This window comes from Plecotus auritus (genome assembly GCF_963455305.1).
Source record: "Plecotus auritus genome assembly, chromosome: 3".
Taxonomy (NCBI): domain Eukaryota; kingdom Metazoa; phylum Chordata; class Mammalia; order Chiroptera; family Vespertilionidae; genus Plecotus; species Plecotus auritus.
In genome coordinates, this window is record NC_137772.1 from 197,124,725 (window position 1) to 197,149,905 (window position 25,181).

At 41.7% G+C, this 25,181-nt stretch overlaps 1 protein-coding gene across 2 annotated transcripts in view; it reads right to left on the reverse strand.

Moving 5' to 3' along the window:
• AEBP2 (AE binding protein 2) overlaps nucleotides 1–24,925 on the reverse strand; it is a 61,556-nt gene extending 36,631 nt beyond the window's left edge. For both annotated transcript variants that reach the window (XM_080661416.1, XM_080661417.1), the window contains exons 1-2: nucleotides 24,146–24,925; nucleotides 158–365 (exon numbers count right to left, since the gene is read on the reverse strand). In XM_080661416.1, the coding sequence (XP_080517542.1) occupies nucleotides 158–365; nucleotides 24,146–24,807 (870 nt within the window). In that variant the 5' untranslated portion in view covers nucleotides 24,808–24,925. The remainder of the gene's footprint in view (nucleotides 1–157; nucleotides 366–24,145) is intronic.
• Between the last annotated feature and the right edge of the window lie 256 nt (nucleotides 24,926–25,181).

The window sequence follows — 25,181 nt, forward strand, 5'->3', positions numbered from 1 at the left end:
ACTTAATTGCATCAAGTGGAAATTTGCAAATAAAAGGTGGAAAAAAACATTTGAAAAAATAAAGCGTTTACTTTGAGGGGAAAAAAGCCTAACTATCCATTGTAAATTAATAAAACTAATGAACACAGGGAGTAAAAAAAGAAATGACAAAACAAACCCCTCCTCGCTGACCATCTACATGTATGGAACGGATGTGATCTGCCAGGTCTGGACTAGAGTTGAAGCAAGCCTGGCACTGGTCCCAACAACAATTATAGGCAATATTTTTGCTTGAAGAAGTAGTGCTTCCTTGTCCATTCATCATGGCTGGAGTTGAACGCCCACTGGAAATTGTGCTGTCTACATCCATTATAGTACTGCTTATGCTACAAAAGAAGAAAAAAGGCTGTGTTATTCCTAGAAATTCACTAACATGAATATGATCTTATAAATATTTAATTAAGGTTACCATTTGATATTCTGCCCCATACAAAGCATACTACCTATATTTTCCATTAGAAAGTAACAAATAATTTTCTTCAAATTATGTAGTTGGCAATAAAGTACAAATCAAAGTGCAAAAAATAAAAAATGCTAGTACCTCAAAACCAGATATGCATGGGGTAAGTTAAGCAACTTTTGGCAGTCATGAACTCCCCAATACTATACCCTACAAAAAACAAACCAAACACACACACACATACATATGCATACAGGTCACCACTCTGCATCCCTTCTATAGTTCTAAGCAAAATGGAGGAATAGTTTCCAGCTATAAGCATATCAGAATCAAAAGATTATCTTTACAATTTTGCAAATCACTAGATGACCTATTAATCTAAGAATATAACTGCCATCACATCCTACCTCTTTCCATCTCAAATAGGTTGGGAAATTTGGCTGTATTTTCCCTTCTAAATAAAAAAGCAGAAGAGAGAAAACTGGGTGCAATAAATTTCTCTGATTTTACCCAAAGTCCAAATAAAATGTCTTTTAATCTAATCTAAAAAAATTGACAATGCCAATCAATCCCCTTTATTTTTTATTTACTAAACAAAGTATGACATGTTAGTAACCTTTTTATTTACCAAAAATTATTAGTAATAAACATTGAGTAATTTTAAATACTCAAAATTTCACACCTTAAGAAATGTAACACAATTTCTCCTTCATTTTAAAAGCAAATCACTTTTTTTTCTTTTTTTTCCTTTTATTTTATTTATTTTTTAATTTTAATAAATCTTTATTCAGATTATTACAATTGTTTCTCCTTTTTCCCCCTGTAGCTCCCCTCCACCCAGTTCCCACCCCACCTTCTGCCCTTACCTCCCCGCCACTGTCCTCATCCATAGGTGTATGATTTTTGTCCAGTCTCTTCCTGAACCCCCCATACCCCTTTCCCCCTGAGAATTATCAGTCCACTCCCTTTCTATGCCCCTGATTCTATTATATTCACCAGTTTATTCTGTTCCTCAGGTTTTTAATTCACTTGATTTTTAGGTTCACTTGTTGATAGATATGTATTTGTTGTTCATAATTTTTATCTTTACTTTTTTCTTCTTCCTCTTCTTTAAGAATACCTTTCAGCATTTCATATAAGCAAATCACTTTTTTTAAAAATATCTTCCCAACAGGAAAACTACGTGGAAGTAGCTTCAATTACAGAACAGTCAACGGAAAGAATGTTTTCAGACTAAACCCATCAAAAGCTATCTATAGCAACTTGCAATTTAGTACCAGTAAATTATAAAAATTATATTATATTAATGGGTATGCTTCCCTACCCCAAGTTTTTATTACAGAAAATTTCAGACACAAAAAAATGTATCTCAATCTTATAATGGCTATATGTAATTTGTTTTTCTCAATCATCCGCAAGTTGCAAACATACTTCAACCACAATTATTTTAGCACACCTTCTTCTAAAAGTAAAAACATTCACTAATCCCATTTCAACCTTATTTGCTCACACCTAAGAATTAAACTGAATTTGAACCTATTTAGTAAGTTTAATGATTTGTGTCTAACAACAAATGCACCCCAAGAACTAGCAAAAACATTCTTGCACCATGCTTCAGTTACAAAAAATGTCTTATGCTGGCCGGTGTGGCTCAGTGGTTGAGCATCGATCTATGATCCAGGAGGTCAGGGTTCAATTCCCAGTCAGGGCACATGCCTGGGTTGGGGGGCTCAATCCCCAGTAGGAGCGTGCAGGAGGCAGCCAATCAATGATTCTCTCTCAGCATTGATGTTTCTATTTCTCTCTCCCTTCCTTTCTGAAATAAATAAAAATGTATTTTTAAAAAAATACTCCTTCCTTTCCCACTAAGTATCTGTATGAGGCCAGATTTTCATCACATTGTTCAACCAAACTAATTCATTGCAAGAGGCACAGGTGAGAACTAGCTGTTAAGCCAGACATTAAAGACATCCTATCTAATAAAAGAGTAATATGCAAATTAACCATCACTCCGCTACACCCACAAGCCACACCCACCAGCCAATCAGAGCGAATATGCAAATAAACCCAACCAAGATGGTTACAGCCACAGAGAGCAGGAGGGAGGCTTGGGTTTCCCTGGCAATGGAGGAAGCCAAGCTTTCCATCTGCCCTTGCCGGCCTAGGCCTCCACTCAAGGCTACAAAGTTTCAATGATAGAAAACACATAAACCCAAACAGAAATGGCGGCAGCCACCAAGCTGGAAAGAGCAGGAGGCTAGGGTTGCCCCCGGTGATGGAGGAAGCCAAGCTTTCCGCATGCCCAGGCCTCCGCTTAAAGCTACAAAGTTTCAATTATAGAAGATACATAAATCCCCCCCAAAAAATGGCTGCCGCCACGCAGCAAGCAGAAGGCTTGGCTCCGCTCCAGGCTACAAAGGTTCAATTGTAGAAGATAAATAAACCCCAGATACCAGGGCCTCGCTTGGGTCGCCAGGGGGCGTGGCCGGCCTGCAAACTACCACAGGCCCCTCGCCCAGGCCGCCTCACGCCCCAAGGGAGCACCCACCCTGATCTGGGACACCCTTCAGGGCAAACCAGCTGGCCCCCACCCGTGCACCAGGCCTCTATCCTTTCTAATAAAAGAGTAATATACAGATTGACCATCACTCCAACACACAAGATGGCTGCCCCCATGTGGTCAAAGATCCTGCCCCCATGTGGACACAAGATGGCCACCACAAGATGGCCAGCAGGGGAGGGCAGTTGGGAGGGACCAGGCCTGCAAGGGAGGGAAGTTGTGGGCGATCAGGCCAGCAGGGGAGGGCAGTTGGGAGGGACCAGGCCTGCAAGGGAGGGCAGTTGTGGGCGATCAAGCCTGCAGGGGAGGGCAGTTAGGGGTGACCAAGCCGGCAGAGGAGGGAAGTTGGGGGCAACCAGGCCTGCAGGGAAAGGCAGTTGGGAGGGACCCAGGCCTGCAGGAGAGAGCAGTTAGGGGTGACCAGGCCTGCAGGGGAGGGCAGTTAGGGGAAAACAGGCTGGCAGGGGAGCAGTTAGGCATCAATCAGACTGGCAGGTGAGTGGTTAGGGGGTGATCAGGCTGGCAAGAAGCTGTTAGGAGCAATCAGGAAGGCAGGCAGGCGAGCAGTTGGGAGCCAGCAGTCCTGGATTGTGAGAGGGATGTCCGGTGGGATCGGGCTTAAACGGGCAGTCGGACATCCCTCGAGGGGTCCCACATTGGAGAGGGTGCAGGCTGGGCTGAGGGACACCCCCCCCCCAAGTGCACTAATTTCATGCACCGGGCCTCTAGTTAAAAATAAAACAATGTCACTTCTATTTCTTTAACTGGAAAAGTTATTTTACATTTTAAAAAATACTCTTTAGGCTCTGGCTGGTGTGGTTCAGTGGATGGAGCATTGGCCTGTGCACCAAAGGGTGGAGGGTTCTATTCCGGGTCAAGATCATGTACATGCGTTGCAGGTTTGATCCCTGGTCTGCTTGGGGCACATGGAGGAGGCAATCAATCAGTGTGTCTCTCTCACATCAATGTTTCTCTCTCCCCCAACCCTTCTTTCCATTCTCTCTAAAAATCAATGGAAAAAATACCCTCGGGTGAGGATTAACAAAAAATAAAACAAAAGCTCTGGATTCTTCAGTAACTTTAACAGTTTTATTGACATATAATTCATATTCCTCAATATTTAAGAAAGCAAAAGAGTGCTTAAGAGCAAATGTTTGAGAAACACTGATCTAGAGTATATATCAGGAGTAGGGAACGTCTGGCACAAGGGCCATATAAGGCCCGCATAATCAATTGACCTGGCCCTACCAAGGCATTAGGGGTAAGTTAATTAAATGTTTGACCAAATATAGCAGGCTAATTTTTAAGTTGATAACTCTGAATGGTCCTTGAATGATGTTATAAATATCCCTTGGCAGAAATAAGGTTCCCTACCCCTGGTATATATGGAGGAAAGCTTAACTGTCTCTGGAATGGAAAGAGTATAGGCCTAAATTAGGGTTGGGAAACGCGAGTGCAGAGTTGGAAATATTTTTGTTTTATTTTGAGGTTAATTGTTGAATTTAAAATTCATTCTGAGGTCACATGGATAGGGACCGCTTTATCTGTAGTCTTCTTTTCAGCTATCTGTGAGGAAATTCATTTGTGTTGTGGATTTTTCTGGGCAACTTGGGGTCCTCCTCTTTTTCCCCCTGCTCTGAAATGATTTCTAGGCTACTAAAATGTCTAACTTTAAAGAAGAGTTGAGAACAGGGACCTGAAGAGGATATGGGTGCATAATTTGAAATCAAATATAATTTACTCTTGTCACACACAAAAATTAAAATATAAGAATGTCCAATTCCTATGAAGACATTGATTAGTAAAGTTGCAACTCTGCACTGGCGTTTCCCAACCCTAATTTAGGCCTATATATGTCCATTCACAAAATTAGTCTGCAGTCACATACCTTATGCTTTTCCCAATTAAACACCTTCCAAGAAGACTCACAAATTAACTTGCTGCATGATCTCCTCTCCTAGGGAAGTAGCCAGGTGGCTAGTTCCAAATTAAAGAGCTAACATGAAACAATATTAAGTTTTGTTGCTTAAGTTTGAAGGGCTGGTCACTTTTGCATTTGTGATATGAAGATAATTAAGATAATTAATGGCGTCTTTCAAACAAAATGTCTATACTAGAAATACTCTTTTATAGCTCTCGATCAGTACAACTAAAGTATATACAGAGTCTGAAAGACGAGCTGTACATATCTGCAAGTCAAAATTTCATGACTAAGCAGCCAAAACAGAATTAAGAAAACAGAATAAAACAAACCCTACTTCAAATTTAAATGCTTCTAAAAGATTTACTGTTTTTTGTTGATTTTATAAAAAGTTTTTAGCTTATAAAAATAAATACTGCCCTGGCCAGTGTGGCTCCGTTGGTTGAGCATCCTCCCATGCACCAAAACGTCATGGCTGGATTCCCCTACAGGGCACATAACCGGGTTTCGGCTCAAGGCCCAGTAGGGAGTGCAGGAGGCAGCCAATTGATGTCTCTCACTTCTTGTTTCTCTCTTTCTTCCCCCACCCTTCCTTTCTCTCTCCCTAAAATCAATAAAAACATTTAAATAAATAAATACTAATAAAATACTTTATTATGTCTTTTTGTATTGGGTTCCATATAAATATTCATTTGGAAAAAAGTTTCATCCACTATTCAAAGTCTGTAAATTGTTTTTAGTTTACTTTCTCAACCATAGATCCGAAATTTTCAAGTTACTAATTATGAAATGGGTAAGTACTTTCACACTAGAAAGTGAGAAACCACTGAGCTATCTTATATACAGAGTGACAGAAAGGATAAAATGTACCATACACAAGGAATGTATTAGGCAAACAGAACGAGCAAGGCATCTAACCATTTTTCTTCAGGATCTGAAAGTTAAAGAAAGAGGTTCCACAAAAGAACCTCCCTAATCTCTAATGGACCAGGCTGTTTTATTTTTGTTGTATCAATAAAAAAGATAATCATTAAAAAGTCTTCAGTCCTAATTTGTATCTTAATTATTCTAAAACAAATAGTCTATAATGCTAATGTTTTAAGACTGGAACATGGTCTTCCACACAGAATGAAGGAAAGTGGCATGAAAAAAGGGACAGTAATTCCACTGGTTTAAGGAATATTTAACAGAGTCAGAGCAAGTATTATAAACTTAGTTTATCTTGGTAACATGGTTTGGGTAGAAATAAATATACTATGTATAGTTTTCAAAGTATTTATCAAATTGTAGGTAAATAAAACCACACACAGGAGTGCTAATCTAATCATACTAGAGGCCCGTAGCACCAAGATTCATGCAAGAATGGGCCTTCCTTCCCTGGCTGCCGGCACTGCCTTTGCTCCGGCCCGGAGCCACCTTTCCGCCTTCCCATGCTGCCCAGAGGCCCGGAGCACTGGGGCAGTGCGGAACCTGTATATGCAAATTAACCTGTATATACGCTCGGGGCCTGTATATGCAAATTAACCCACCATATTTGTTGTGTTAATTTGCATACTCACTCCTGATTGGCTTGTGGGCATCGTGAAGGTACAGTCAATTTGCATCTTTCTCTTTTATTAGTGTAGATAGCAGAGTAAGCTAACAGGCAATGTTTCATCTATCAAAAAAAATTTTGCCGCTAACTACTCAGAAGATTACTCTGTCTCTCCCACACTTATAATCAAAATTATTAAAGGTTAAAATTCAAAACAGTGCAAAGCATTTAAGAGGATTTTATGTTTTTGAAAAGTCTGAGGTTGTATACCAGATATTATACAACTTTAAGAGTGAAAACACTTTGAGTTATCCATACCATTCCTCACCCCCATTTGTTGGAATGAACAATTATTTTGTGCCATGTTCCTTATTCTAGGAATTGACAAAGTGATTAAAAGCTAAAACTGAGCCATCAAAAGAAAAAGGCACTTCATGAAAACTATAAACTGCCTGGCCTGTTAACATTTTATGACTTGCTCTTAAGGAAAGAGGAATTATGTAATTCACTGCATCAAAATGTATATCACAAATAATAAGACACTAATTAAATCTGACTTCCCATTCTTTATCATAACAGCTTACTATTTCCTGTATATCCTGCTTTTGTTCTATGTGCTGTGTTGTCAGACTGAAATATGGCTACACCAATATTCATCCTCCCACATGCTCTTATTACAACATGGCATCAAGAGGTGGTGCGGGAGGGAGAGGCCAGCTGGCGTGGCTCAGTGGTTGAGTGTCAACCTATGAACCAGGAGGTCACAGTTCGATTCCGGTCAAGGGCACATGCCTGGTTTGCAGGCTTGATCCCCAGTGTGAGGAATGCAGGAGTCAGCCCAATTAATGATTCTCTCTCATCATTGATGTTTCTGTCTCTCTGTCCCTCTCTGAAATCAATAAAAATACATTAAAAAAAAAAAAAAAAAAGAGCCCTAACCGGTTTGGCTCAGTGGATAGAGCGTCGGCCTGTGGACTGAAGGGTCCCAGGTTCGATTCTGGTCAAGGGCATGTACCTGGGTTGCGGGCACATCCCCAGTAGGAGGTGTGCAGGAGGCAGCTGATCGATGTCTCTCTCTCATCGATGTTTCTAACTTTCTATCCCTCTCTCTTCCTCTCTGTAAAAAATCAATAAAAATATATTTAAAAAAAAAAAAAAAGAGGTGGAGGGGTTCTATATTTTGCGGGGGAGGGGGGGTCTATTATCTCCCCTTGAATCAAAGCAGGTCAAAGACTACTCAGAAGTTATGATACTACCAGACATCTTACGGCTAAGTGATAAAGGCAGTACAGCTTCAGCCTAGCTCTCTCTCAGAACACACAACTTGGGAGCCCCTGAACTACCCTGTAAAGAAATCTGACTGCTCTGAAGACACCACGCAGAAGAGATCCTGCGAAGAAAGTTCACAGACCAAAGAATTTATATGCATATATACATAACCCATAGATATAAACCAGCAGTTGCCAACCTTTCGGACCTCACGGACCACCGGTTGGCGACCACCGATATAGACAATAGTACAGTAAAGGCCTGAGGAGGGGGCAGGCGTGAGGAGGAGGGAGTCAATGGGGGGAAAAGGAAGGTCTCTGTAATACTTTCAACTATAAAGATAAATTTCAAAGAGAGAGAGAGAGACGCAGGGGAGCCCCAGCTGTCCTAGCACGCAGCTGTTTGAGTCTTTTGAGCTCAGGCACCACATACATGACAGATACATGAATGAGTTTTCTGTAAACTGCAGTCTCCAGCCTTTATGCTTCTCCAAGTTGACACCAAGTGGAATGACCTAACCAGACGAAACCCTGCTCAGATAGAAGATTCGTAAGCAAAATATTTGTTTTAAACCATTCAATGTTTGAGTTGACTGTCATGTAGCCACAGTAACTGAAACATGTATTAACTAAATTAATGCTTACAATAATCATATGAGGTAAGCACTATTAGTATCCTCATCTTACAGATTAGAGAGACTGAGACACAAAAGTATGTGACTTGCCCAAAGTCACATAAGAACAATCATTAATGCCAAAAAAATTTAATTGCCACATTTACAAATTTGGGTAAATTACTGATTAAAGAAATAATTAAATAGAGCCAATATTATACATCAAAATAGCTGTCACTCAAGTTTCATCTGGTATGCACACACCAGAAGTTGTTTCTTTGCTTTGTACATCTATGGCACACACAAACACAAGATATTGTTTACATACAATTTGACTTATATGGGCAGATAGTTTTAATAACAAGATAAACTATTAAATACCAGAATCCATGGCCCGGTGCACGATTTGTGCACATTGAAAGGAAATTAATTAGAAGGTGGCCGGCAGGGCAGGACTGTGCGAGACAGGCCGGACATGCCCTGGAGACAACCTCCCGAGGTCCTCCCTGGCCGGCCGCATTTGGGGTGGCATCGCAGCTCAAAGGGTGTCTGCGGAATGAGTGGGGTCCCTCCGGCTGGTGGGGTCCCTCGGCCTGGCCTGCAGGGATAAGGCTGAAACTGGCTCTCCAACATTCCCCGAGGGGTCTCAGAGTGCGAGAGGTCACTCTGCAAAGTTGTTGTCATACAGGGTGTGGAACGCAAATGCAAGTGTACAGTAAACCAGATTCAGGGCCAACAGTGCCCCAGCAACAACATAACCCACAGCCGAAGGTGGAATTGCATGGCCCTGCGAGGAATTGGGCTCCCTCCTCTCTGGTTCCAGGGTGCATCACCCAAGAGAACCGCCGCTGTCAAGTCACTGCAGCTCGCCAGCTCCTGCATTAAGCGTCTGCCTCCTCATGGTCAGTGTGCATCATAGCTACCAGCCGGTCACTTAGCCTTTTATATATATAGACTAGAGGCCTGGTGCACGAAATTCGTGCACAAGTAGGGTCCCTAGGCCTGGCCGGCGATTAGGAACTATTAGGGCCTTCTTTCCCCTGGCTGCTGGCTGCCAGCCAGGGCCTTCCTTCATTCCACACCGCCCCTGGTGATCATCGCATGTCATAGTGAGTAGTCGAACGCCTGGTCAGTCGAACTCCCGAGGGGACAATTTGCATATTAGCCTCTTATTATATAGGAGGATGACTCCTACAAGTCAATTAGCTTCATAAAAAGTTAATTCAAGCCCTAGCTGGTTTGGCTCAGTGGATAGAGTGTCAGCCTGCGGACTGAAGGGTCCCAGGTTCGATTCTGGTCAAGGGCACATGCCTAGGTTGCAGGCTTGATCCCCAGTAGGGGACGTGCAAGAGGCAGCCAATCAATGATTCTCTCTCATCATTGATGTTTTTATCTCTCTTTCCATCTCCCTTCCTCTCTGAAATCAATAGATATATTTTTTAAAAAAAAATTAATTCAACCCAGAGCTCGCCGTACCACTCCCCGCTCACAGCCTCTGAGCCTTGCTCCACTCCAACATGAGGTACGCTGGAAAGGACAGTAACAGCTTCACACTCTCCAAGACGGAGTTCCTAACCTTCGTGAATACGGAACTGGCTGCCTTCACAAAGAACCAGGAGGACCCCGGTGTCCTTGACCACATGATGAAGAAATTGGACCTCAACTCTGATGGGCAACTAGATTTCCAAGAATTTCTTAATCTTGTCGGCGGCTTGGCATTAGCTTGCCATGATACCTTTAAGCGTCTGAAGAACCCTCGGAGCTGGCCTCCAGCCCCAGCCCCTTTCCTTCAAGCTTCCCAGTCATCATCATTTACTCATAGACCACACACACCCTGAGCCCAGCGTACCTGCCACGCCATGCAGGCCGCTCCTGCTGGTAGTAATAAAACATGTTTTTTAAAACACACACACAAAAAAATTAATTCAAGGTCAGTCATAGAAAACAACACTATTTGAACACACAATATACAGATGATGTATTATAGAATTGTGCACCTGAAACCTACATAATTTTATAGTCATTTTTATAGTCACCCCAATAAACTCAATTAAAATTTTAAATAAATAAATAAAGCAACACTACCCTGAGGTAGAACTTGTCCCATATTTAGAGCTAAAACAGATCTGAGCCTAACAATCTCAACATAAAATCCAACTCCAAAAATTCATCCCAGAGACAAAGGGGCAGTCATTTTAGTTTTTATTTATCAAGAACAAAAGAAACATGAAACTGGTCTTAAATGGAATTAAGGAATTTAGACCACATTAGATTTCTATAAGGCCAACTCATTTTGCCTCCCATATTGCTATAGATCTTTAAACTGGCAAACAATTTTTTTAAAGTAAAGAGAAGTGCCTATTTTATTACATGTGTTACATATACACAAGTCAATTTTCCCCAAGGCCTTTCCTACTCACCTAAGATGGAAGGAATTCTGCTTTCTTATGACCTGATCTGTACTAAGAATCACATATAAACATCTCATTTGTAGTAAACTCCTAAACCTAAAGATGTTCAAATAGTTTTTAGTAACAAATTTAAGTATGACCTTTTTTTTTTTGAAGTATGATTTTCAAGGCAAGTAAAATATGTGGATGTCACAGGAGATGATAATCAAAATTAATTGGAGGCACACTACAAATCATTAGCTAAAACCAAGGTATTATTACTATTATTAACTATAATTACAATCTCTTATCACTGTAATTTAAAAAGATAAAATGGATTTTTCTAATCAAGAAAAAGACTATCCTCTGTCCCCACAATTATTTCTGTGAATAAAGACAAAAGATTTTTCCCCAAGACCCAGCAGCAGTCACTAAATTGGCCAAAAGGGACTTTATGTAACAATGATGAAATATAGCTTATGGAAAGCAAGTAGGTTGCATTCTTCTACCACCACTACGCACTGTGCACATTTTAAATTTGTTTCTCATCTCTAGTCTATTGCCCTTTAAGATACTCCACCCACATCTTTCATCATCCAGCTTAAGAGATCAGCAAGCAACTTATCTTCAAAAAGAATACTAGAAGCATTTTACTTCAACACAATTACAATATAAGGAGTTATCTTTTACCTTAAGTTTACAGAAAAATGGCTATATATGCCAAGAAGGTATGTTAAAAAAATATGCTATGAGGACCACCACCCATTTTATACAGAAGCAACCACATATTTAGTGTTTGAAGTTAGTGTTAAATCATAAAATATTTCTGACAAAAATGACTATACTAGTGCTCAACACCTCAAAAGACATGTTCAAATGACTGCCAACATGAATTGAAAGCACTAAAAAGTCTACTGCTAATTCATTCACTCTCAGTACTTGAACAAATATTTATAAAAAGTCATGGCACAATTTTGTAATTTAGAAATGAATTAGCAAATGTATTTACTGAGAAATACTAATATCCTTCTAAAATGTGTTTTCTCAAATTGGTAACACTTCATCTTTCTAGAAATTCAAAATATAAATGAAAACCAAAAAGCAAGTCAGGAACTTCAAAAAGTATTAACAGAAATAAAATGTCAATAAAGAGCTTCTATTCCCCGTAAGACTGAATAACCACAACACAAAAACTAACTTGTATATTTCATAGTCTTAAAATAAACCTGGGCTAAATAATCTATGTACATATATAAATATTACAAATGAAGGTTCAGAAATGTATATGAATTCTTTGCAAAAGAGAAAGGTTGAAAATTTAAATACCCATTTATTTATACGATTTTAATTAAATTTCCAGTCAAGGTTGTTTAAACAGTCATATAGACATAGCTAAGACCACACGTCTAAAGCTAGGACTGTGCCTTCTCAAGAAGCTTGTGACTTGGGCAAGTCATAATCTCTGTACTCTTCCTCACTTCGTTGGTTGTTGGTGAGGATACAATGAACTGCACTTCTTTTATTTTTTAAATATTTTTATTGATTTCAGAGAGGAAGGTAGAGGAAGAGACAGATAGAAACATCAATGATGAAAGAGAATTGTTGACCGGTTGCCTCCTGCACGCCCCACACTGGGGATTGAGCCCACAACACGGGCATATGCCCTGACTGGAAATCGAACTATGACCTACTGGTTCATAGGTCAATGCTCAACCACTGAGCCACGTGGCCGGGCTGAACTGCACTTTTTAAAATCCTTTCTATAAGCTCAAGAGTCTTGGATTCTTAAGCAAACTAGATAGTAGTTTTCTCTTAAAATAATATGCAAATTTATTTTTTTGTTGGGAAAGTCTGCTCTTTAAAATTATTCAAATATTCACACCTTTTTTTTCAAATAATCTTTCCACATATGCCGTTAAAAAGAATTGGGGCCCTGGTCAGGTGGGCTCAGTAGGTTGACGAGTCGTACCATACAACAAAAAGGTTGCTGGCTCGGTTCTCAGTCAGGCCACATCCCTGTGTCCAGTAGGGGAGCTTTTGGGAGCAACTGATAGATGTTTCTCTCTCTCTCTCTGTCTCCATCTTCCTCTCACTTTATAAATATAACATCAGGTGAGGATTTAAAAAGGGGGTGGGGGAGATATAAGGCATAGAATGGTTCTCCTTGTTTCATGCAGCCACACTAATGGCAGTGAGAAAGAAAAAATATGTATTAGACATATCCATATTTAGTCGAAATTCAACCAACTACCGAATTACTGAATATAGGCAGTGCAATAGATGAGTATAAGTAGGTATGTGCTGGAAGTATAAAGATAAACAGGACCTAATTTTAATCTTACAAATGTTCTAGCCTAGAGAAGACGAACAAAAATGATATTTCAATACAACACCATAAAAATAAGTTAAGAATTCTGGTGATATTTGAATTCAGAAGAACCTATCTAAAGTATCTTTGAGATCCTGAATATAGCAAAGCCACACCTGTAATAGTCTCGGTTTGTCTGGAGGGGTGGGAACCTTTTTTCTGCCAAGGGCCATTTGGATATTTATAACATCATTTGTGGGCCATACAAAATTACTAACTTAAAAATTAAGCCTGCTATATTTGGTCAAACACTTAATTAACTAACTCACCCCTAATGCCTTGGCAGGGCCAGACCAAATGATTGTGAAGGCCGTGGCAGATGTTCTCCACCCCTGGTCTAAAGGATAGCTCCAAATTATATTATGGTCAAAAACCCTCACTTTAAAGAAAAAGAATCTTAAGTTCGGAGAAATGAAATGATTTGCCAAATTTTCTGTAGGCAGGATCTAGTAAAACCAATACTACAATATTGATTACTTATTCCCACTAGAGTATTCTTTCCATATATCTATGCATGAGAAGTGGGAGAGTAAATGACTCTATGAATTAAATACGACCCCTTTTCCATTTTACATATTCCATTTCACTTATTCATAACACTAAGACATTTCTCCTATTTTACAAGGAAACAACTTCTGAGATGGTTAAATTAAAATAACCCAAGTCTTTCTAAAGGTTCATGTTTTTTTACTACCCAATGTTCCTTTACTTATTTCAGCAATAGACATGACTGGGGGGGAAAGGGTAAGCTATTGTAATAATTAAATCCAAGAAAAAATTTTTTACTCAGAAATAGTAATATTTGTCTTAGAGACAACTCAGAAAATTTGATTTTCTTTCCTTTGATTCAGTTTCCCAAGAATGACTTTTTCCAAAATGTCTATCCTAGCTCAAGTGTCTTCATTTCACACCTGTAGTATTCCTCTAACCTCCTAATTGGTCTCTCTGCTCTAAACCCTCCTTCTCTTCTTTCACCACATATAGTTAATTTTCCTGTTTCAGGAGTTTCAACATTCATCCAAAATATATTTAAGAATACCTACTAGTGGAGAAACCAAGATGGCGGCATAGGTAAGCACCTAAACTGCTGCCTCGCACAACAATTTCAAAACTACAACTAAAAGACAGAACGGACACCATCCAGAATCACAGGAAAGCTGGCTGAGTGAAAATTCTACAACTAGAAGGAAAGAGAAAAGCTCAGAGAATTGGAGGTACGGCAAAGGGTCTTTGTGCGCGCAGAGAGGAAGGGCGGCTGAGAGCCTGGCTGACTTTCTCTGGCGGAAGGGGGAAGGAAGCCCCGACCGCACTGAACCTCAGTTCTGACTGCACTGAACCCCAGTTCCGGGCGAGCCTCTGGGGACCCACGCTCTTACGGGGGGAGTCTGGACTCTCAGGCGGAGACTCGGGAGCCGGGGAAGGCAGAGGTCTGAAGGAGCACGCGTGCCAGTGCGCACAAAGGCTGCAGAGGCTGCCACAGGCTTTCCCTAGTAGAAGGGAGTCAGAGGCTCCTGACTGCACTGAACCCCGGTTCCAGGCGAGCCCCTGGGGACCCACGCTCTTGTGGGGGGAGTCTGGACTCTCGGGCGAAGACTCAGGAGCCGGGGAAGTCAGAGGTCTGAAGGCGCACGCGTGCCAGTGCGCACAACGGCTGCGGAGGTTGCCACAGGCTTTCCCTAGCAGAAGGGAGTCAGAGGCCCCTGACTGCACTGAGCCCCAGTTCTGACTGCACTGAACCCTGGTTCCAGACGAGCCGCTGGGGACCCACGCTCTTGTGGGGGGAGTCTGGACTCTCGGACGGAGACTCGGGAGCTGGGGAAGGCAGAGGTCTACAAGTGCGCGCAAAGGCAAGGCTGACTGGAAGCCAAGACTGTCTGCTCCGCCCTGAGACTCCACCCCATCCAAGCTGAGCACAGAGGCTATTGCAATTTGGCAAGTCTAATCCTATAAGGCTGTCTCCAGCACCGAAAATCTCCCAGCATAGACACAGCTGATCCTTACAGCCAACTGGCCTGGAGGTCAATTCCTCCCAGTGATACCAACAACAATCAAGACTTAACTACAACAAGGCTGTACACACAGTCCACAAAGGGGTGCACCAAGAGTGTCCACCTCAGGTTAACTGGGGAGGCCGACCCACTGGGCCATATTGGAAACCTAGCACACAAATCTACCTTACCAACTCAGGGAAGCAGTGAAAATGCGGCGTCAAAGAAACAGATCACAAACGAAAGAAATGGAGGAAAACAAACGACTGGATATAGAATTCAAAACCACGGTTATAAGGCTTTTCAAGAATATCCTAGAAAAGGCCGATAAATATAACGAGACGCTCGAAGATATGAAAAAGGACCAACTAGAAATTAAACATACACTGACTGAAATAAAAAATATTATACAGAGACCCAAAAACAGACTAGAGGAACACAAGAATCAAGTCAAAGAATTGAAATACAAAGAAGCAAAAAACTCTCAACCGAAAAAGCAAAAAGAAAAAAAAAATCCAAAAAGTTGAAGATAGTGTAAGAAGATTCTGGGACAACTTCAAGCATACCAACATCAGAATTATGGGGGTGCCAGAAGAAGAGAGAGAGCAAGATACTGAAAACCTATTTGAAGAAATAATGACTGAAAACTTCCCCCACCTGGTGAAAGAAATAGACTTACAAGTCCAGGAAGCGCACAGAACCCCAAACAAAAGGAATCCAAAGAGGACCACACCAAGACACATCATAATTAAAATGCCAAGAGCAAAAGACAAAGAGAGAATATTAAAAGCAGCAAGAGAAAAACAGTTAATTACCTACAAGGGAGCACCCATACGATTATCAGCTGATTTCTCAACAGAAACTATGCAGGCCAGACGGGAGTGGCAAGAAATTTTCAATGTGATGAATAGCAAGAACCTACAACCAAGATTACTCTACCCAGCAAAGCTATCATTCAGAATTGAAGGGCAGATAAAGAACTTCACAGATAAGAAAAAGCTAAAGGAGTTCATCACCACCAAACCAGTATTATATGAAATGCTGAAAGGTATTCTTAAAGAAGAGGAAGAAGAAAAAGTAAAGATAAAAATTATGAACAACAAATACATATCTATCAACAAGTGAACCTAAAAATCAAGTGAATTAAAAACCTGAGGAACAGAATAATCTGGTGAATATAATAGAATCAGGGGCATAGAAAGGGAGTGGACTGATAATTCTCAGGGGGAAAGGGGTATGGGGGGTTCAGGAAGAGACTGGACAAAAATCATACACCTATGGATGAGGACAGTGGGAAGGGAGGTAAGGGCAGAAGGTGGGGTGGGAACCGGGTGGAGGGGAGCTATGGGGGGAAAAAGGAGAAACAACTGTAATAATCTGAATAAAGATTTATTTTAAAAAAAAAAAAAAGTAGCTAAAGGAAAATTACGTCCTGCTATGTTTCCAAGCAATCTGATTCTTCTTTTATTTCTTAATATTAAAAAACTTTATATTGATTTATTTAAAAAAAATAAAAAAAAGGAATACCTACTAGTAAAGCAAGTGTCAAGGACTGTGCCAGGTGCTGCGGATACAGCAATGATCAAAACAGACATGGTTCCTATTCTCAGGAACACACCTTCTAACAGGATAGACAATAATTATTCAAACTGTGATAAGGACAAATGAAGAACTTGGAGTGCTAGCAATTTATCTAACAAAGAAACAGGGATAGCCCTGGCTGGGGTGGCTCAATTGATTGTAGCGTTGTCCTGTACAACCAAAGGTGGCCGGTTCGGGGATGGATTCCCCATCAGGGCACATACCTAGGTTGCAAGTTCAATCGCTGGTTGGGGCATATATGGGCAGCAACCAATTGATGTTTCTCTCTCACACTGATGTCTGTCTGTCTCTCACCCCTTCTCTCTTGAAAAAAAAAAAAGTTTCAGGGATAAGTTTGCCTGAGAAAATGTTCAAGGTAAGACCTGAACATGACTACAAGTTAAAAAGACAGAAACAGCAGAGGCAAAGACTCTGATCCACAAACCTACACTGAGAAAGATGTGCATGTGTTGGTGTGAAAGGTCCGACTCCAGCCATTAAAACTCTTATTTTCCAGTTCCAATGTGCATTCGCTGATCTAGGCAGAAAGTCTAGAAATATGGTATGGTTTTTCCTTTGTGTGTTTCATTTAGGCTTTCTAGAAATTTAAAATCCAATCCCATACTCCCACCAAAACTTCAGTCATTAATTGCAATACTCTCCAATTTTAATTTTAATGTACTGTGTCACAAACTGACAGCTAAACTAAAATAATGGAATTATCTTTTTTAGTCTTCTTAAAACTTACCATCTGGAGAGGTACCATTACATTTCTTTCTTATCACTGAACGGGGGTACAATGGTAACCATCCTATCTAATAAAAGAGTAATATGCAAATTAACCATCACTCCGCTACACCCACAAGCCACGCCCACAAGCCAATCAGGAGTGTATATGCAAATAAACCCAACCAAGATGGCTACGGCCACAGAGAGCAGGAGGGAGGCTTGGGTTTCCCCAGCGATGGAGGAAGCCAAGCTTTCCGCCTGCCCTTGCCGGCCTAGGCCTAGGCCTCGGCCTCCACTCAAGGCTACAAAGTTTCAATGATAGAAGATACATAAATCCCAAAAAACTGGCTGCTACCACGGATCAAGCAGAAGGCTTGGCTCTGCTCCAGGCTACAAAGTTTCAATTGTAGAAGATAAATAAACCCCAGATACCAGGGCCTCGCTTGGGTCGCCAGGGGGCGTGGCCGGCCTGCAAACTACCACAGGCCCCTCGCCCAGGCCGCCTCACGCCCCAAAGGAGCACCCACCCTGATCCGGGACACCCTTCAGGGCAAACCAGCTGGCCCCCACCCGTGCACCAGGCCTCTACGCTATCCTATCTAATAAAAGAGTAATATGCAGATTGACCATCACTCCAACACACAAGATAGCTGCCCCCATGTGGTCAAAGATCCTGCCCCCATGTGGACACAAGATGGCCGCCACAAGATGGCCAGCAAGGGAGGGCAGTTGGGAGGGACCAGGCCTGCAAGGAAGGGCAGTTAGGGGAAAACAGGCTGGCAGGGGAGCAGTTAGGGGGTAATCAGGCTGGCAGGCAGAAGCAGTTAGGGGCAATCAGGAAGGCAGGCAGGCAAGCAGTTGAGAGCCAGCAGGCCTGGGTTGTGAGAGGGATGTTCAAGTGCCCGTTTAGGCCCTTGAGGGGTCCCAGATTGGAGAGGGTGCAGGCTGGGCTGAGGGACAACCCCCCCCCGCCCCCTGCACGAATTTCGTGCACCGGGCCTCTAGTGATTTATAATTACTTTTCAACATTCAAATGTTTTAAATATTCAAATATCCATCCCAAAATTGTCCTTTAGTTCTAAGGTCAATAACTATTATTTTCACATGCAAACTATTAGTCATAAAAATGAACTCAACATGTGGTTAGATCACTGAAAATCCATTACCATTACAAGAAAACATAAAGCTTTTTACTAATAGATCAGTAGATTCACTTACATATTAAAAACTATTAAAAATAAAAGGTATTATGAGGTCTTTAGGTCAACTACAGAATAGATATACAGGGTGAGACAAACGTAGGTTTACAGTTATTCATGGAAAATAATACAATAATGCAAGAATAAACTGTTTTCCATACTCACAGCTGTAAGCCTACGTTTGCCTCTCCCTGTATTTGTTAAATACCTATCACATAGTAAACGCTTAATAAATTGTGCTAAATACTCTACATGTAATCCCCACAACAATCTATTATTATTCCCCTTTTACAGATAAGAGACCTGAAATAGTAGTAAGACACTAAATAACTTAAATAAATGTCCCATGGTCACCCACCTTAAGTGAATTACAACTCCAAACATTCTGACTCATAACCCACTTCTCTCCCAATACTCTTTCCCTTAACTTCAAATTTTTCATTAACTTTAATAAAAACGTTAAAGCATTTTTATACAGTAAAAGCTTTTAAACAGTGGTGCTTAAAAAAAAAAAAAAAAGCCCTCTGGTAACTATCCATTTCAGATTTCCATACTCACGCTCATTTTTATAGAAATTTTCCATTTCAGAGTTGTCAAATCTTTTAACATTTACTATGCACCTCTGGTCTCCTCTAAATAGTTAATTCTTAGACCAACTCTTTTGAAAAGTTGCTGGTTTCTGCTCTGAGAAAAGTATCTACAAATTTTGCATACAATGTCACAGGCAAAGCTGTCCTTAAACTCATCAATACCAAATACAATGATCCAACCAAGGGCATCAAATTCTTGGCCCTCAATTTATAGTCTCCTTTATTTATATAAATTCTATTGTTGGAATTTCAATTTAATTCTAATAAATGAGTACTCACCATATCCAAGGTATTGTGTTAAATTCAAAGTTCTAAACCAGCTAAACTATCCCTGCTCTCAAAAATATACCATTGTACAACAAAAAGGATAAAGCAAGCATGCAAATCAAAGGATTCTTCAAAACAGTTCACAGGAGTCATTAACAAAAATTCATTTGGACCTTAGAACACCTTCATGGTAAAATCTAACCCTGTTTTGCAGCTGAGGAACTAAGGCTCAAAGATATTACTTAAAATCATAATACAGGCAAGACTAAAATGTGAACTGTTCCCTTTGACTCCAGATTACAGGCTCTTTATATTGTAATATACTACATCCCTCTACCTAGAGAACCATAAAAGGAGAAGAAAAAAATAGAAGAAATTAAAGCCAAGTTTTAAAAGACCAGGAAAGGGGTTTGTTGTGGTATCTTGATGGGTTTTGAAATGTGGTCTCAAGTCATCAAAAATTTGATGACCGGCATGGTTCAGTGGTTGAGCATCGACCTATGGGGACCAGGAGGTCACAGTTCGATTCCCGGTTAGGGCATATGCCCAGGTTGCGGGCTCCATTCCCAGTGCAGGGCATGCAGGAGGCAACCGATCAATTATTCTCTCTCATCATTAATGGTTCTATCCCTCTCTTCCTCTCTGAAATTAATAAAAATACATTTTTTTAAAAACCTACACTTTGGAATTAAATCCCACAGCAATTTGAAACAAAATGGATGAAGAGGGAATCATTTTGCGTTCCTATCTTCCACAATATCCAGTAGAGTCCTGAACATAGTAACCACTTATTTGGTAGCAAATTAGCTTACACACAGGAGTCCCTAACTGACCAAAGTAGTCTTACTATTTCTTTTTTTTTAATATATTTTCATTGATTCAGAGGGGAAGAGGGATAGAAACATCAATGATGAGAGAGAATCATTGATCAGCAGCCTCCTGCACTCCCACTCCTGGGGATCAAGCCCACAACCCAGGCATTTGCCCTGACCGGGAATTGAACCATGACCGCCGGTTCATAGGTGGATGCTCAACCACTGAGCACATCAGCTGGGCAGTCTGTGGGGTTTTTTTTACTGTTGCCATACCTTCCTTAACTGAGCATTACAATATTATCAATGAAAACAGACCTATTAGAAGCTTTTCCCTAAATTTAATTAAAATAAAAGGGTGGTGAAAAAGAGGTATTCTAGAGACTATGAAGAGCTGACTGTTTCAGAGATGAAAGGGGTAGTGAAAAGGAGTTTTATTATGCAGTATGAGCAAAATATTACTCTACATAAAAGTATTTTATTGCCTCAAACATACAGGTCCTTAATAAATCTTGACAATAACCTCATCAACCTTCTAGTATTAATCTGATGTTAAAATTTAGCCTCTATATTAGAAAAAGATTTCCCGAACCATACTATAGGGAAACTGAGCAACGTAAGTCTGTTTTCCCAATTTCAAAGCAATCTTAATTATATCTCAGTTTACAACCAAAAAAATGGACAAATTTTGATCCACAAGATGGTAAGGGCCTGTGACCTTCGCTGAACATTTAAAATAAGTTTCATTCCACAGGCCCTTCCCTTTTACCCCATCCTCACGCAGGCACTTTTCATTTGATACCTAGATTTATCCATAAAGACTAATAAAAGTGGCTGAAAGAGGCCTTGGCTTTTTCAAAAATAAGACATGGTTTATACTCTAGTTGGGGGGTGGGGGAAGGGAGAGACAATTTAAAAAAGAGACCTCAAAATGGAAGAGATTATTATTAATTCATTTATATAGGATAAGTAGCTCAGAGTACTTTCAATGTAAGTAAAATCTGATTCAATAGCTAAAACTAATTTGTAAACTAAAAGAAATTTGAGGCATTTAAAATTCTAAAATTGTATTTAAGATAGCCTCTGAAATTAACTTAAAAGGTGGTAACTTTTTAAAAAAATACTTACGCTTAGATTCATAGTAAAAGAAAAACTAGTTTTTAGTGTTCTTGCACAGCTAAATATCCCCCCCCCCTCGCAAAAGAAAATTTCATTATCTCTATAACCAAAGTATATTACCTACCAACTTTAAGTTTGCTAACTTGACCAAAATAAACACGCTAATACACTCACATGGTTTTGAATAACTCTCTCCTGGGGAAAAGAATCAATGTTTTCTGTACCAAGTGTCATTTAATCATTTTATAAATTAGTCAGTTTTCACCACACAACACTTCCAATACATGATTATAAAGTGACACCTTGGATCACAAGCTTCAAAATCTGTCTTATATTAATTCTTTCTTAAGAAGCTCTTACCGTTAAAAATATTTAAGATATTTCAACAAATTCTAAAGTATGTTAAATTCAAAAACACTACCTAATTTCAAAGTGTTGGAAAAAAATGAAAAAAATGAACATCCTAAGAGAAACAGTAAATTCTAATGATAAAATCGTTGTGATAGAATTGCCTCGTTTTTTTAAAGCACTTTAAAACCACAATATCCTTTCATCAGTTACAAAAATAAAGACTTCCTACCATGAAATCAGTCTATAAAATCCACACAGATTAGTGTAATCTGCAGGAATTTATAAGAATTATGAATCCTTTCCAAACTTAAAATAGTTCTTTAACTCAATGACAACAGGGGGCATTTCAGAATTAAGATTATCAAGACCACAACTAGTTTCACTAGTAATGTAGGCCTTTTTCATACAAGTGATCAATCTACTACCTTGAAATGGTAAAATGACTACAATATTTTGTAGTCTCTAATGCTTAAGCATTAAGAAAAGCAAGTATGCTTAGTTATCAAGTTTTAACCTTATTTGGAGTTGTGGCACCAATTATCTTACTCCTTACTCTGAAGTATGATATAAAAAGTAGATACTCAAGTAAATATGCAATAAATATAAAATGAAGCCAAAACTCCACTTCCTGAAATATTACTTAACCAATAATTCATTGTCTCCTAATAAAAGGATGCAGTGGACAAGATATTAACTCAAACGAACAATAAAAACTGACACATACAGCTTGTTATTTAAGGTTCAATATTCTTACTCTTGAGAAGTGGAAACAGCAAGGGACTTAAGAACCTTTGTTCAGCTTCACCACTACCATTCTATACTTACTGTTTTTAGGAAGACACTCAACTTGCTTCTTCATCTGTTAAATGGAAGTCAAAATAATATCTAGTTTGCACGAAACTGTGAATGAAATGACTGCAACATTTAAACTGTGCAGTGCTAAACAAATGTGTGTGTGTGTCCATAACTGAATAGAAGAACTGTGGAAACTACCAACTTTCAAATATCTTCGGGTACCAACGAAGGAGGTTGTAATAAAATGATAAATAACACATTCTTCATTGTGCAGTTCACGTCAATTTTTAATTCTCTTGAAGACATTCTCCTTCCTGCCATGCCTATACAGTTGGGTACATTTTTTCTAAGGTTTGTACAGTCTATTTTACCCCAGCCAAGATGTCTTAACTAGATATTAAAGTGTCAAACATATCCTAATACTGTATTTCCAAAATATTTAGGGCCTTATATTCCTTATTACATTCATTTTTTATCAGTTAACAATCGTTACTCCTAGAACTTTAGAATAAGTTCTTAAAACTTTTAAATCCAAGTCAATACAGATTATTTAAAAACAGACTGCTCATCTAAACATTAGCAGATGGTCAAAATAAATGCTAATATGCTTTAGAAGCAGTACAACATGAATGAGGTACTGCTGTTAAAAAGTACATTAAAAACCAATCACTTAAAATATGAAGTTTTCCACAAAGAGACCAAAAATAACAGTAACATTCGAAACATACTATTGCAATAATTTTAATGTCCCGAAAAAAGGAAGCGCATTTTTGGTCAGTCCCCACGTTACTCCCAACGAACTTTAGAAGAATGCTAATTCCTTCAGAGCTCTCCAACACAGGACTTCAAACACTACTATCTAAAATCATGAAGCATTACTATATAAAGATATTAAACCGCCTACCATTATGTAGGTACCTTCAAGAGTGTATTTCGTTCCCATTCCAACTCTCTCTGATTCCGCGAAGTTATTTTAAAAGCCATAAATTCATCTTTCTTTTCTACAACGATTGATTCGCTTTCAACTTTCTCCCAGATTTGTTCGCGGAACGAATAGAAGTTATTTACATCCCTTTGGAGACCACGTTAACGGCTACCCAGGAGGCATTTTGGAAGCAGTGATTAAACAGAAAAGAACAGCCTTTTCTTTTTCTTTTTTTAAGTAAAGAAGAAGGGTAGTTGGGGGTCTCCTCCCCGAACAAGGAAGTTCTGTGAAATCCAAGCGAGACCAGCCATGTTGGAAAACACTTGTCAATTACAGTTCTGACAAGTGTTCGCGCACACGGCGGACGCTAACCTCGTGGGCCGGGTGTGCGCACCCAGGGCCTCTCCAGCTCCCACAGAGGATCGGGCCTACTTGGGGGGCGGTTTCCGAGTCGGGCTGTCCTCGGGTCCGTGCGGGGCGCGGCGCCGGGGAGCGCGGGGGGAAAGGGTCTGAGAGTTGGGAGCCGCTATCCGCAGCCAGAGGGGCGGGGCGGCCGGGAGGTTTCCGAGTGGAGCGCCTGGGGGAGGGGCCCTGGGTTCGGGGAACGGGGGGCATCTCAGCCAGAGAGTCCCCCCGGCCCGGGAGCGCGGAAGGAGGGAAGGGAGGGAGACAGGGAGACGCTGCCGGGCACTCACCTGTCCTCCGAGTCCATGCGGCTCAGGGGTTCCCCATCCGACGACATCTCCAAACTGCCGCGCCGGCCCCCGGAGGTCGCGCTGCTTCCGCCGCCCCCAGTCCCGTAGCCCTCGTCGCCGCCGCTGGAGACGACGCTGCTGCTGCTGCTGCCGCCCCCGCCGCCGCCCTGGCCGCCCCGCGGTCCCTTGGGCTCCTCCAGGCCCTCCTTGCCGTCCCCATCGCCGCTGCTGCTGCTGGCGGCGCCCGGGCTCAGCGAGCGCGTCTCGTCGCCGCTGCTCCCGCCGCTGCTGCCCACCAGGCTCTCGGCGCTGCTCTCCTCCTCGCCGCCGCCGCTGCTGCTGCCCTCGTCCTCCTCCTCTTCGTCCTCCTCCTCGTCCTCGTCCTCGTCCTCTCCGGCCTGGCTGGCGCTCTCGGGGCTCGGCTCCGACATCGTCTCAGCCTCGCCGCCCCCCACGCCGGCGCCGCCGCCCCCAGCGCCGCCGTTCAGCAGCAGTGCCGCCACCGCCTCGGCCTCCGCCTCCTCTTCCTCCTCGTCCTCGTCCTCGTCCTCCTCAGGGGGCTCCGCCCGGCCCCGCGCCGCCGAGCCAGGGCTGCCGGGGGGCAGAGGGCTCAAGCGGGAGAGCTCCTCTAGGTCGGCCATGTCGGTGAGCGCGGCGGCCATGGCGGCGCCTGCTCCTCCTCCTCCCCGCCGCCTCCCTCTCGCGACTCGGCTCCCGCGCCCCCTCCCTAACGCCCAAAACTCCACCGACGCCGCTGCAGAGCAAGAGGAGGGCCCTCGGGCTGCGTCAGCCTGCACACGCGCTACGGCGCCCGCGCGGGGACAGCGCGCACGCGGAGACGGCGGCGCGCCTGCGCGGCGGCACCTCCCCAGCCCCGGTTCCGCGCCCGCGCCACCCCCTACCCCCCCCCCCCCCACCACCGGTCCCCGCCCCGCCCCTCCCGGCCGCCGAGCGCTCAGAGTTTCCCTCGGGCCTTCCCACGCCTTCCCGGGCCTGGCCTCGCAGCGGGCGGGACGCGCAGAACAGAAACCTGAGT